The sequence below is a fragment of the Rhinopithecus roxellana genome, chromosome 12, assembly GCF_007565055.1.
Source record: "Rhinopithecus roxellana isolate Shanxi Qingling chromosome 12, ASM756505v1, whole genome shotgun sequence".
NCBI lineage: Eukaryota > Metazoa > Chordata > Mammalia > Primates > Cercopithecidae > Rhinopithecus > Rhinopithecus roxellana.
Window position 1 is genome coordinate 132,807,276 of NC_044560.1, and position 14,767 is coordinate 132,822,042.

Sequence of the window (14,767 nt, forward strand, 5' to 3'; positions counted from 1 at the left end):
CTGACGTCACTTCCTACCACACAACAGGCAAATGAGCAAGCCTGGCCAAATCAGAGGAAGCTATACTGCCTGGTGACTGGTTTAGGAAGGCTTACCAACAAGCCAGGGCCAATGAGAGACTGCCCACAGTGAAATCAATCAAGGGGGTAAGTAGAGGCAACCAGAGAAAGACCAGGAGTCCCAGTCCATTGCTGCTGGAAGCCACATCTACTCCTAGGATTTTTCCATTTTATGAGCTAATCCATGTTTGTTTGTTTGTTTTAGACAGAATCTTGTTCTGTTTCCAAGGCTAGAGTGCAATGGCACAATCTCGGCTCACTGCAACCTCCGCTTCCCGAGTTCAAGCGATTCTCCGGCCTCAGCCTCCCGAGTAGCTGAGATTACAGGTGCCTGCCACCGCACCCAGCTAATTTTTGTATTTTTTAGTAGAGACGGGGTTTTGCCGTGCTGGCTAGGCTGGTCTCGAACTCCCGACCTCAGGTGATCCACCCACCTCGGCTTCCCTTTGTAATCCTGTGCTGGGATTACAGGCGTGAGCCTCCACTCCTGGCCACTAATACATTTTTTTTTAAAGAGACAGGATCTTGCTGTAGTGCCCAGGATTTAGTGCAGTGGTGTTATCATAGCTCACTGCAGCCTCAAAGTCCTGAGCTGAGGCCATCCTCCCAGCCTCAGCTTCACAAGTAGGTAGAACTACAGGTGCGCCACCAGGCCTGGCTAATTTTGTTTTAATTTTTCGTATAGGGGTCTTGCTGTGTTGCCCAGCTGCTCTCCAACTCCCAGCCTCAAGCAATCGTTCCGCTTCAGCCACTGATCTCACTCTGTGGTTCAGTGGGATTACAGGCGTGAGCCACTGCACTCAGCCATAAATTCTTTTATATTTAAAGCAGTTTGAGTCGTTTGCGACCCCTACAACATAGAGTCCTGTCTACTATTCTCCTCAGGAGACAAAATCTCTTCCCTTCAGCCCTAACACTACATACAAAGTATTCAGCCTCGTTAGTCAAAACTGATCACAATAATAGCCTTTATAGGTGTTCCTGGAGAGATGGGTGAGAAAAAAATAGGATATAAATAACCACTATTTACAACTTGCAGCAGTAAAGTTCTCCAAGACACCCCTTCGAGACTGAACTCCAAAGCCTCTGGGGCAGAGACTGGGCACCACCAAGCAAATACAAAAATCCACGCTCTGACTCCAGGTGCGGACGGAGGAGACGCGTCAGGCCTAGAAACAAAATGAGTAGGAAGCATTAGAGAGGCTGCCCCTCTGCCTCCCCTGCCTCCCCGCAGAGTAGAATCAGTGGAAAAGCTCTGGCGGAGTCCCCACAGTGACCTCTTCAAGCCCACAGCTTTTTCGAAGAGAAGATGGCAGGTAGCTCCAAACGACAAGAGGGATGCAAAATAGGAAGAAACTAAGTTAGAACTGAAAATGGGCTTAAAACCTTCCAGAGACTCTACCCAATTCATTTCACAGACAGAATCGAGGAAGGGTAGGGAAAAAGCAGATTCCGCCTCTGCCCAGCGCGCCCAGTGTATAGCGGGGGGAAAAGGGGCATCGCTACCTCCCGAGCGTAGATGGAAGGAGCAGATATGACATAAATCCCTCGAGAGTCTACATCTTCAGGGCGATTCCAATCTACCGACGAGCTGTGGGAGGAAAGAAAGAAGAAAAATTCAGACCCTTTAAATTCTCCGATCTTGTTTTCCCCTACTTATCACAAACGGGAACCCAAAGCCAGCTACGGGGTAACAGAGACCGACCAGGGAAATGCATCAGGGAATCGGGCCAACTGCACCACGAGATGGATACAAGCAGCCAGCAGCGCGAGGCGTTCGTCTGCAGCGCAGCTCCTCACCTCGGGACATCCCCGGGACCCTCCTGCGTCCTTAGGTTGTTGAGTGCATCCGGGAGTGCATGGACTGACGGCTCCGGGGTCCCAGCCAGCAAGCGAGACCCAGCATCCTGGGCGTGGCCACGGCGGCGCACGTGGACCAGCAAGAGCGCAGCGCCGGCCACGCCCGCGGCCACCAGCAGTCCCAGAGCCGGCGGCAAAAGGTAGCGCTGCGGGTCCCCGGGCCTCAGGCCGGGCGGGGCCGCGGGCAACGCGCTTGCGCCGTCGGGGTGCACTGGGAACTCACACCGTGCACCCATGTAGCCGGGCGCGCAGGCGCAGACGAGGCCGGAGAAGTGGGCGTAGCAACGGCCGCCGTGAGCACAGGGGTGCGCGGCGCACGGGTCCGCGCGCTCGCGGCAGTCGCGGCCCCCGAAGCCCAGCGCGCAGGAGCAGCGGTGCGCGCCGCCGCCCTCCACACACGTGCCGCCGTTAGCGCAGGCGCGGCCCGAGCAGTCGTCGAGGTCCTGCTCGCAGCGCGGACCCGCGAAGCCGGCACGGCAGCGGCAGCGCAGGGCGTGGCCCAGGTCCAGGCAGAGTCCGCCTGTGGGGAAGGGAGCATCAGAGGGCACAGCCTGGGAGCTGGGGGCCCACCTGCCCGCGCTGTTTCCCAGCTCTATCATCGCTGCACGGGGTCCCCTTTTTCTCTGTCTCTTAACTCAAGGGCCAGCGTCTTGGAGTGTGCCAGGAAAGCCAGCTCGCTTCTTTTCTACCTGATGAAGTTTTGGAATAATTAATTCAGTGCCACCTCTTTGGCTCTCGGTGCCCTTGTCTTTTTCCCTCGACTTCGACCATATTTCAATAGTAGACAGCTCCCAGAACTATGTGTTTGAACCCTCTGACCTTCTTCTGCCTAGAATACCTCCTGTCTTCCCTTCCTCCTTTTCTCCCGTTTTCCCCCCTTTTCTCTTCCCTAGCCCACTCCTCAGGTCTCTACTCCTATGCTCCTTCCTCCATCCCAGCCCTGATCACTGCCCTGTGCTCCCAGATCACAGCCCTGGCCACCCACCCTGGGCTGTGTCTGAGGGTGTCTGTCTTCCCCTCTGGGCTGGTACCTCCAGGAGGGCGCGGCCCAAACATGTCCTGGTCCCTGCTGTGTCCCTAGTACCACGCACCCCAGAGTGAACACTCAGTGTTTGGGACAGAATTATCGTATTCACTCGCAAGAAGATAACAGCGAGCCCTTTACATTCATGATTTTTTTTTTTTTTTTTTGAAACAGAGTCTCGCTCTGACCTCCAGGCTGGAGTGCAGTGGCGCGATCTCGACTCACTGCAATCTGCCTCCCGAGTTCAGGCAATTCTCTGCTTCAGCCTACATTCATGATCTTATTTAATCTTTTTCTTTCTTTCTTCCTTCTTTTTTTTTTGAGACAAGAGTCTCACTCTGTCACCCAGGCGGGAGCACAGTGGCACAATCTTGGCTGACTGCAACCTCCACCTCCCAAGTTCAAGTGGTTCTTCTTTCTGCCTTAGCCTTCCCAGTAGCTGGAATTACAAGCACCTGCCATCACGCCCGGCCAATTTTTTGTATTTTTAGTAGAGACAGGGTTTCACCATGTGGCCCAGGCTGGTCTCCAGCTCCTGAACTCTGGTGATCCGCCCACCTGGGCCTCCCAAAGTGCTGGAATTACAGGCGTGAGTCACTGTGCCCAGCCTCATTTAATCTTTTAGCACCGATATCAGGTCTATTCTCTGTTCAGAACCTTCCTGTGGCTCCATCTCAGGGGAAAAGTGAAAGTTTTCCTTCTTGTGACCCAGGGGGGTCCCACAAGATGTGCCTCAGTCACCTCCCTGGTCTCATCTCATCAGTGTAACCACACTGGCTTCCCTGCTTATCCTCAGCACACCAGGCACTATCAGGAGGGGGCAGGGAATTTGTTTCATTCCCTGCTGTATCCTCAGTGCCTAGAATAGAGCCTGGCACACAGTAAATTGTCAGTAAATATTAATAGTTATGAGATAGGGAATGTCTCCTTGCCCATTTTACAGAACAAACAGGCTTGCTGGTGGAAGGTCAGGTCCCCTGGCCCTAGGGTTAGAAGAGTCAAAACCAGGATCCCAACCCAGGACTGTCTGAGCCATGCAGGGCCCCCACCCCCATCCCTTGCCATTAGAGCCTCCAGGCCTCACCATTGCGGCATGGCTGCAGGCTGCACCGGTCCACCCTCTTCTCACAGTTGGAGCCTTGGAAACCGGGTGGGCAGTGGCAGATGTAGGCAGAGTCAGGGTCTGCACCCCCGACACACAAGCCGCCATTGAAACAGGGTCCATCTGCGCATGTCACCCCGCTCACCTCACACCGCAGCCCGTAGAACCCACGCGGGCAGGCGCATTCAAAGGACCCGGGTGTCTCCTGGGCAGGGACAAGAGGACTTGAGAATGGAGTTTCCTTGGAGAAAAATCCCATCCCCTCCTCATTCCTAACACTGGGGACTGCTCCTTGTCCAGTCCCAAGTCCCACTGTGCAGGGGCCACCCTGGGAGGTCCTCCCGACATCCCCTCGGTCCACTCCACATTTTTGGGTCTGCCCATGTGACCCCACAGGGAGGAAGCTCTGGGGACCCAGAGTGACCCCATTCCCACCACTACACCTTTGCCTACCAAATGCTGCCTGCCTGGTCTGCCCCCCTCGCTCCTGTCTACATTGATGAGTCCTACTGGGAGGTCCTAGATCTCAGCCCACCTCCTCCAGGAAGCGTTCTCTGGATCTTTCCTTCCCAGAGCCTCCCCCTAAGTATTTGAACCCTGAGTGTGGTAGTATCCAGGTGGCCCACACTGGACCCTACTCTACCCCAGCATTCCATGCCAGGCTCACTCACTGCCACCTCTGCACCCTTGCTCCCTGCAGGCCACTCACCTGGCCACCCTCTCTAATCATGTCCCAGAAGCCCCAGCCCTGAGCCATCTCCAGGAAGCCTTCTCTGATGTCTCCACCCCCCTGTGCCCGATGATCCCAAATCTCCAACCGATTTGGCCCCCCCACCCACTACCTTGGACCCTGAACCATTCTCACTCCCACAGTGGGAGCAGCTGTGGCCCCACATGGCTTCTCATCATTTCCACTCCCATATCTTTCAGGGCCACCCACTGAGTATGCTCTCCCCAGTCCCATCCCCATCACCTAATCCTACTTCAAGGCCCCAGATGCAGGCTGGATGCCTCCAGGAAGACCTCCCTGATAGTTATTCCCAGACCTCCTCCCCAAGCTGGCGTCTCATGGAGCCCCATGGAGGGGGCCGTGGCTCCCAGGGTAAAGTACTAAGCAGGACAAGGTGGGAAGGGTGACACTGACACTACAGCTGCCCCCATTGGCACACGGGTTCCCGTCACAGGGCCCAGGTCCAGGGACAAGGCATCCGGTGGTAGCAGAGGACGGGCCCCTGGGGCCGAGGCAGCTGCTGGTGGAGACAGGGACTGTGCAGAGGGGTCCAGTCCAGCCCTCCAGGCATCGGCATTCACCGGGCTGCTCACAGAAACCATGCTCGAGGCTGCAGCCTGCTCGGCACACCGCTACAGGGGACAGAGAGGCAGAGAGAAAGGGAACACCAAGGTCGGGGAGGGCCAGGGACAAGATGGAACTCAGGGAGGTTTCTCAGCACGTTCCCTGCGCCACCTTGCTTCATCCTTGTGACAGATAATCATCGGGACTAGATGGTACTGTGAGCCCTCCTCCCCAGTTTACAGATAGGGAAACTGAGGCTCACAGAGACAAAGTGACCAGCCCACCTAGGAAATGGAGGAGTGAGGATGTGAACCCACGCCATCGGGCTGGAGTCTGTGCTCTTGGAAGGAGAATGGGACCGGGGCACCCATGTCAGATCGTGAGGATAGGAGACAGGGAGGGGATTTGGGATTGGTGGGAGGACCCCTGGCCTTTCAGGGAAGATGGGAGTGTCTTGAATTAGGGTGGCTCTGGGAAGATCTGGATTAGCCTGGGAGTCCTAGGGGCCTTGGTGGGGCTCTGAAATTTGAGGAGGGGTCTGAAGAATTCCAACCTTTAAGAAGCCATGGGTTCTGGCCTGCAACCCTAGGGAGGGAGGATGGAGAGGCCCTTGGCCAGAGTGGACGGGGAAGAGATTCCAAAGATTCCGGGTGGGAGTCGGGAGGGCCGCAGAATTAGAAGAGCTTTGGAGTCCTAGCATCGGGACAGGGTGTGAATGTGGGTTAGGGAAGGAACTGGAGGGTGCCAGCATAGGAAATGGACGTGGACTTCCTATTTGTGGCAACAAGAGGGCTGGGAGAGGGAAGAGGGCTCGAGTAGTAAGGCAGGGCTGGAGAGAGGTCCAGGGTCCTCGGTTTCCCTGAAGGTGGCAGCTGGATGGTGGACGGGGTTTGGGGTACATCCACAGCAGTCAGCGCATTCCCCAGCTCCCTGAAGAGGGGTGCCGGGGGTACATGGTGGGGGACTCTAAAGTACCCTGAAGAGGGTGAGTGGGTTGTGAGAGGGGACTGGGGGCCGCGAGTGACGCTCAGGAGGGGCCGGGGTCCCTGGCTGGGACGGGGTGGGGTTGAACGCAGGACTCACGCGGCGCCTCACACTCGTCCTCGAGCGGTGCGCAGGGGCGCAGTCCCGGACCGCACCGCGAGGGGGCGCCGCGCGGACGGCAGAGGCGCGTGCACGCGGTCCCGACGGCAGGCGGCTCGCAGCGCGCGCGGTAGGAGAAGCGCAGCTCCCAAGCGCCTGCGCGCTGAATGTCCTGGGCCCACGGGCCCCCGGCTGCCAAACGCCGCCGTCTGGTCACGCGCGCCAGCAGGCTCCAGGCGGGCCCTGCGGGGACAGGCAAAGGAGGGGTGCTGGGGTGGGCCCGGCCGAACATGGATGCATACGGAGCGCCCCGGCCGCATTCTCCCCAGAGAGGCCAAAACACCCTCATGGAGCCCTGGGGTCCCTGGACCTCACGACTAGAATGGCAGTCACTCTCCTTACTTTAGCAAGGCTGCGAACTCCCCAATGCACCCTGGGACCTGCAATGTCGTGGTCTCTTCTAGTACCCTAGAAAACAGTTCTCTCGGCCAGGCGTGTGGTGGCTCAAGCCTGAAATCCCAGCACTTCGGGAGGCCAAGACAGGTGGACCACCTGAGGTCAAGAGTTCAAGACCAGCCTGACCAACATGGTGAAACTGTCTCTACTTAAAAAAAAAAAAAAAAAAAAAAAAAAAAAAAAAAAAAAAAAAAAATTAGCCAGGCGTGGTGGCGCACGCCTGTAATCCCAGCTACTCTGGAGGCTAAGGCAAGAGAATCACTTGCACCCAGGAGTGGAGGTTGTGGTGAACCGAGAGAGAGCCGTCGCACTCCAACCTGAGTGACAGAGCAAGACTCCCTCTCAAAAAAAATAAAATAAAAAATAAACAGTTATCTCATAGAAACCGTAATACTACCGTATTTTGACCCAGATCTTTGTAAATTGAAGTAATAATGAGACCTCTAACACCCTGTGACATTTGGTACCTCGATATGGCCAAAGAACAATAACATGTCTGAAGTGAGGTCATAACACCCCTAAATTGTGCCTCCGGATCTTCCTATATCAAAAGAGTGGCAGAGACCCCAATTACTAGACCGTAAATTACCACATTACCTGAGACCTTGGGATACTGGGAGAGTGACACTTTCTTGAAGGCAAAGGTGTCACCTCCCCAAGATTGTGATACAGCTTTCTACATCAGAACGGTGAAGAAGTGGCTCACTCCTATAATCCCAACGTTTGGGGAGGCCAAAGTCAATGGATCACTTGAGCCTAGGAGTTTGAGACAAGCCTGGGCAACATAGCGAGATCCCATCTCCATTAAAAAATAAAATAAGAACAAGAAAAAAAATGGTGACAAACCCCCCAGCTGTGGGCCTCACATAGCAACAGAGTCTCCCAAGTTGAGGATAAGAATGCCCTGTAACGGCCGGGCGCGGTAGCTCAAGCCTGTAATCCCAGCACTTTGGGAGGCCAAGACGGGCGGATCACGAGGTCAGAAGATCAAGACCATCCTGGCCAATACGGTGAAACCCCGTCTCTACTAAAAAATACAAAAAACTAGCCGGGCGAGGTGGCGGGCGCCTGTAGTCCCAGCTACTTGGGAGGCTGAGGCAGGAGAATGGCGTGAACCCAGGAGGCGGAGCTTGCAGTGAGCTGAGATCTGGCCACTGCACTCCAGCCTGGGCGACAGAGCGAGACTCTGTCTCAAAAAAAAAAAAAAAAAAAAATACAAAAAACTAGCCGGGCGAGGTGGCGGGCGCCTGTAGTCCCAGCTACTCGGGAGGCTGAGGCAGGAGAATGGCATAAACCTGGGAGGTGCAGCTTGCAGTGAGCTGAGATCCAGCCACTGCACTGCAGCCTGGGCAACAGAGCGAGACTCCGTCTCAAAAAAAAGAGAATGCCCTGTATCCCTCCCAGGAACCTCTGCTCAATATTCTCCTTGGTGAAGCTCTGACATCCCACAGGGCTCCCTGGGACCTCCACATGGAGAAAGTGACAGAGCTTCACATAGGGGCTGAGCGCGGTGGCTCACGCCTATAATCTCAACACTTAGGGAGGCCGAGGTGGGCGAATCACGAGGTCAGGAGTTCGAGACCAGCCTGGCCAACATGGTGAAATCCTGTTTCTACTAAAAATACAAAAAAAGTAGCTGGGCGTGGTTGTGGGTGCCTGTAATCCCAGCTACTTGGGAGGGTGAGGCAGGAGAATTGCTTGAACCCGGAAGGCAGAGGTTACAGTGAGTGAGATCATGCCATTGCACTCCAGCCTGGGCAACAGAGCGAGACTCTGTCTTGAAAAAAAAAACAAAAACAAAAAAACAAAAAAACTTCTCATAGAAGAACCAGAAGTAACTCATATTGCACCCTGAGCTCTCAACATCAGATGGTGATAAAGTAGGGCTGGGAAATGCTATGCCCTGCTCTGGAAGTGTTGATAGTAAGAGAGCTTCCCCTACTTCATCTGCTACCAGGACCACAGACTGCAACATCCAGTACCAGGGACATTTCTGTGCCTGAGATGCCAAGAGCCCTGGAGCTGTCAACACCCGGCACCACATCCCAGGAGCTGTGATGACATCATAAGACCTATAGACAATACCACCAACCCCATGTGTCACGTGGGCCCCAGCTTCCCCACCAGTCCCAAGACTGAAGACACTCACCTCCAATCTGGTCTCCTAACTCCTCTCTCCAGGTTTCAATGATGAGAGAGAAGGTGCCCTGGTTCGGTGAAGGAAGGGGGAGATGAAAGATGAAAGACAGTGGTTAGGATAAGTACTCAGTGAAGGCCAGAGTTCAGGAATAGAGGGTGATGGCCATTGCTGGGGACTGAGCAAGCAAGGGACAATTCCCAGAGGGACCAGCCCAGCCCAGGGAAGGAATGACATCTGTGGCTTTTTGAGGGGGGCGAGGGGGAGACAGGGTCCCACTCTGTCAACCAGGCTGGAGTGCAGTGGCACGATCTTGGCTCACTGCAACAAACTCCAAGGCTCAAGCAATCCTGCCACCTCAGCCTCCCCAGTAGCTGGGACTACACGCCCATGTCACCATGCCCCGCTATTTGTTTTGTTTTGTTTTGTTTTACAGACAAGGTCTCACTATGTTACTGAGACTGGTCTCAAACTGCTGGGCTCAAGCGATTCTCCCGCCTAAGCCTCCCAAAGTGCTGGAATTACAGGGTGAGCCTACTGGACATGGCTTGCTTTATTGAGCACTTACTAAGTGGTAAGCACTTTATTCAAGAGATGTGGTTGAATCGCTCAAAAGGGACCCTTGTGAGGTACCAGGATGATCCCATTTTTAAGCTTAGGAAACTGAATCTGGAAACCAGGCAGTCACTTATCCAAAAGGACAAGGGTCTAGAATTGCAATACAGGTCTGTTCATCTTTGTGCCTTTGGGTTGTGGGGATGGGAGATAGGATTTTGGAGGTGAAAGAGTAATTAATACAGGACCCAATTGAAATTGAAATAACTGAGGACAGAACAAAAAAAAAAAAAAAAAAAAAAGAGAAGATATTAGTGGTTCCCAAGACAAGGTGTGAGAGGTTTGCGGAGAAAGGTGAGGACCCCAGTTTTTAGGGATCCACAAGGAGTAGAGGTAGGGTTCCTTGAGTTTAGGATTTCAGAGGTTGGGTTTGAGATTCTGGGAATTTGGGGGTTCCAGCATCCAGGGTTGGGGAATCAGAACATTTAGAATCCCCAGTGCGTAGAGTTTAGAGGTATGGGAATGTGGGGTTCCAGATGGTGGAGTTACTGGTCTGGGAATTTGGTCCACCCCCTGGGAGGCGGGATTAGGGTCTTGGAAGTTGGAGGGGAGAGGAGGTGGAGGTTTTGGTGGCAGGGTTAGGCCTCCAGCACCGGGAGTCCCCCGGGGGCAGCACTTACAGGCCAGGCGTCCCGAAAGGGCACCTGCAAGAGGCCGTTGGGCAGTGGGAGATTAGGCGCGGTCGCTTCGGGCTGCTGGGTGTAGACGGGTCCGCGCGCACTCAGCGCCGCGCCCAGGGCGCACGGGAACTCGGCGGCCTCCTCCGAGAGCCCAGGCTTCAGGCAGACTCTGAAGAAGAGCCGGCAGGGGCCCCGGGCGCTGCAGAGGGACCGCGGGGCCCCCGGGCCTGGACCCGGCCCTAAAGAGTGGATCTGCAGTTCGAAGACGCCAGCGGGCCGTGCCTGGGCGAAGACGGGCGCAGGGTGAGGTGGCCGGGGGGACTCAGGCGTCCCGTCCGCCCCGCGCTCCCTCCCCAAGACCTTCAGGTCTCACTCACCCCTCTCCCCCGCATTCATCCCTTTCCACGCCACCTCCCACCTGGCTCTGACCTGAGGGAGGAAAATGAGCGCTAAGATCACAGTCTGGGAGAGGAGCCGAGACATCCGTGGGGAGACCATGGCCTTCTTGGGGGGGTTCTTGGGAGTCGCAGCTGCTAGCTTCCGAGTCTTATATCTGAGGGAATGGCCCCGCCCCTTCAGGCAGCTACCCGGCCCCAAGGGACCAAGGGCGGGGGGAGTCACAGGGGAAGGGGAGCGTGCAGAAGCATCAGCGAGATTCTGTCTGTGGTCGTAGGCACGGGCGAGGTCATCAGTGGGTGATCCCGCGACTTGGTGTGTGGCTGGGGTGGGGTGGGGTTGGGGGAGCTAAGCCTGTGTGTGAGGTTGTACATGATTTTAAGATTCTGGAAGTGTGGTATGAACCAGAGCTACTGGAGGGTGTGCATGACTTTGTGATTGCGTGTCCACGTGGGACTGTGCGGCTCAGCATACGCCTGGAGTTGTGTGTGACTGACACATTTATGAGGCTGTAAACAATTCTGACTCTGCACGCACACCCGAGTGGGAAACTAGACGTGTACACGACTTCGTGATTGTGTGACTCTTTGAGATGGTGTGGCTGTGTAGATACATCTCTGTGTGTGTGTGTTTATGGAAGATCCTGTATAGCCGTATAAACCTGTGACTTTGTGCTCTGTGCGGGTGTGGTAGAGGCTGTGCAAGGTGGGAATGGCTGAGGGCGCCTGTGTGTGAATGAGACTGGGTTTGAGAAGTCCATGGATGCAGCCACGTGTGAATACGATGAAGATCCGGAGTTCTTTGTGGACCCCTGTGTGCGGGCGTGTGTGCGTTCCCCCTCCCCAAGACAAAGCCACCCTCCCAAACCCCGCATCGCGGACGCACCAGACGCCAGGGTGAGGAGCTCGGCCTCAGAAGGGGCTCCCAGCTGTATGTAAATGCCGCCATCTGCCGGGCGGCTGAGCCCCTCCCCCTTCGGGCCGCAGCTGGGCTGCCCGTTTGGCCTCCGGAAGGTGTGAGGAGCAAATGGGCAGGAAATTCCGTCTTCACATACAGGGACCCGCTCCCCCACCCCAGAAGAATGAGGCGGGGGACACCCCGGGCCCTTCAGAAACCCTTTAGTATTCCAGGACCTCAGCAGGAAAAGCCAATTAGGAGCAGATGTCCCAGCCCCTCTGGTCATAATTGCTCCCTGCCAGGCATGGGCAAAACCCTTGAGCTGGGGTAACTTCTTTGTCTTTCCCCCCAAAGTAAAAAATTTTAGTGCTTAGAGGTTAATGATTATAGGGAAAAATACAGGTTCAATTTATATGTTTTTTTTCCAGAGAAGACATAGTAACCAACGAAGCATAGACCAGCAGAGCCAGGCATACAGTAGGCACTCAGTTAATTTTTTTTTTTTTTTTTTGAGAAGTTTCGCACGTTGCCCAGGCTGGCGTGCAGTGGTGTGATCTTGGCTCACTGCAACCTCCACCTCCCGGGTTCAAGCGATTCTGCTGCCTCAGCCTCCGGAGTAGCTGTGATTACAGGCACCCTCCACCACGCTCGGCTAATTTTTTATTTTTTATTTTATTTTATTTATTTTTTATTTTTTGAGACAGAGTCTCGCTCTGTCGCCCGGGCTGGAGTGCAGTGGCCAGATCTCAGCTCACCGCAAGCTCCGCCTCCCGGGTTTACACCATTCTCCTGCCTCAGCCTCCTAAGTGACTGGGACTACAGGTGCCCACCACCACGCCCAGCTGACTTTTTGTATTTTTTAGTAGAGACCGGGTTTCACCCTGTTAGCCAGGATGGTCTCGATCTCCTGACCTCGTGATCTGCCTGTCTTGGCCTCCCAAAGTGCTGGGATTACAGGCTTGAGCCACCGCGCCCGGCCTAATTTTTTATATTTTTAGTACAGACGGTGTTTCACCATGTTGGCCAGGCTGGTCTCGAACTCCTGACCTTCAGGTGATCCACCCACCTCAGCCTCCCAACGTGCTGGGATTACAGGCATGAGCCACTAATCCCTGCCCAGTTCATTTTTTAATGAATGAAAGAAGACCAGGCTGGGCACAGCGGCTCAGGCCTATAATCCCCACACTTTCGGAGGCTGAGGCAGGGGACTGCTTAAGGCCAGGAATTTGAGACCAGCCAGGCAACACAGCAAGACAAACTTTTCTGCAAAAAGAAGAAGAAGAGAAGGAGGAGGAGGAGGAGGAGGAGGAGGAGGAGGAGGAGGAGGAGGAGGAGGAGGAGGAGGAGGAGGAGGAGGAGGAGGGAGGAGGGAGGAGGGAGGAAGGAGGAAGGAAAGAAGAAAGAAGAAAGAAAGAAGAAGAAGAAAGAGAAGAAGGAAAAACCAGCCTAAAAATTCTTCTCTGAATTCTGACAACACTGGCATTTGAGCAAGGCAGGGCCATGGGTCAGATTGGGCAGAACATCCCAGGTTCCTTTCCCTTACGGAGTCTTTTCCACTCCCTTTTTAAATTTTTTTTTTAAATGTATTATTATTTTTTGAGATGGAGTTTTATTCTTTCGCCCAGGCTGGAGTGCAGTGGCTCCGCTCACTGCAACCTCCACCTTCCAGTTTCAAGCGATTCTCCTGCCTCAGCCTCCCGAGTAGCTGGGATTACAGGTATGCGCCACCACGCCTGGCTAATTTTTGTATTTTTAGTAGAGACGGGGTTTCACCATCTTGGCCAGGCTGGTCTCCAACTCCTGACCTCGTGATCTGCCCACCTCAGCCTCCCAAAGTGCTGGGATTACAGGCATGAGCCACTGTGCCCGGCTCTACTCCCTTCTTTAATTCCTTTTTCACCATTCAGACTTCACCTCCTCCAGGCAGCGCTCCCTAAGCACCAAGCACTCCCCAGAAGCATCAAGCACCTCCTGAGTTCCCACATCCCCCTGTGATTCTTTTATTCCACCCGACCCCTGCCTGTGCCTCCCTCAGCCATGACCACTCTGGCCTATGAGGTCTTTATTCTTTTTGAGATGAGGTCTCTGTTGCCCAGGCTGCACTGCAGTGGCATTATCCTAGCTTACTGCAGCCTCAACTTCCTGGGCTTAAATGATCCTTCCACCTCAGCCTCCCAAGTAGCTAGGATTACAGGCATGAGCCCCCACACCTGGCTAATTTATTATTTTTGGTAGAGATGGGGTCTCCCTATGTTGCCTAGGCTCAACTCCTGAGCAAAAGCGATCCTCCCACCTTGGCCTTCCAAAGTGCTGAGATTACAGGCATGAGCCACCATGCCTGCCCCTGTGGGGTTTATCTAAGCACAAATCAGACCATTTCCTTCACTTGCATTAGACTCTTCTATAGCTCCCCAATGCCTTCTAAATATGTAAGCTTCTCAGGCTGACATTTGAGACCCTCCTTCCACATCCCCGCTGCTCAGACAGGTTATGTGGCCCCAAGGAGTAAAGCCAGACCTTGTAAACCAGTCACCTGGAGGCAAATTAGGTCTCATATTGGGTTAGGTGAGGGAATAGACATCCCATCACAGAATAATTTTAACAGAATTTGGGCAACCAGCTGTGGAAGGAAGCAAATTCCTGCCCTGGATGATCATCGGGGGAACAGATTCCAGGTCTGAGATATCTCAGAATGTTTGTTTTTCTTTTGTTTTGTTTGAGATGGAGTCTCGCTCTGTCACCCAGGCTGCTGCAGTGCAGTGGCTTGATCTCAGCTCACTGGACCCTCCGCTTCCCAAGTTCAAGCAATTCTCATACCTCAGCCTTCCATTTAGCTGGGATTATGGGCGCCCACCACCACGCCTGAACTTTTTTTTTTTTTCCCCCTAGAGAGGGTCTCACTCTGTTACCTAGGCTGGTCTCGAACTCCTGGCCTCAAGTGATGCTCCTATCTCAGCCTCCTAAAGTGTTGGAATTATAGGTGTGAGCCATTAAGCCTGGCCCGAAAATTTTAAAGATCATAAAAATTGCCAGCCTTTGTGAACGTTTTTGGCAGGCACGATGGCATTTCATGTGGATTCTTTTGTGGTGTGTGTGTGTGTGTAGTCTCATGTACTTTAAGGGATTTCTGAGCATCTTTCTGACTACTCATGACTTTTCTTTATATGCTGACCGTAGTAACCATAGAAGGCCATGCTGGCCAGGCGCGGGTGGCTCCTGTAATC

The 14,767-nt window shown here is 54.2% G+C and overlaps 1 protein-coding gene across 2 annotated transcripts; it reads right to left on the minus strand.

The window, feature by feature from the left end:
- Positions 1 to 1,010: 1,010 nt before the first annotated feature.
- DLL3 (delta like canonical Notch ligand 3) lies at positions 1,011 to 10,789 on the minus strand. Of its 2 annotated transcripts, XM_010380901.2 has the most exons (9): positions 10,680 to 10,789; positions 10,251 to 10,532; positions 9,028 to 9,085; positions 6,423 to 6,665; positions 5,190 to 5,407; positions 4,028 to 4,250; positions 1,860 to 2,439; positions 1,566 to 1,650; positions 1,011 to 1,228 (listed from the first exon to the last, which is right to left on the minus strand). In XM_010380901.2, exons 1-9 carry the CDS (start codon positions 10,746 to 10,748, stop codon positions 1,223 to 1,225), a joined length of 1,764 nt encoding a protein of 587 aa, XP_010379203.1. In that variant the 5' UTR covers positions 10,749 to 10,789; the 3' UTR covers positions 1,011 to 1,222. The 2 variants fall into 2 exon arrangements, with proteins under 2 accessions (XP_010379203.1, XP_010379202.1); XM_010380900.2 differs by having other exon boundaries at positions 1,011 to 1,650.
- Positions 10,790 to 14,767: the final 3,978 nt, after the last annotated feature.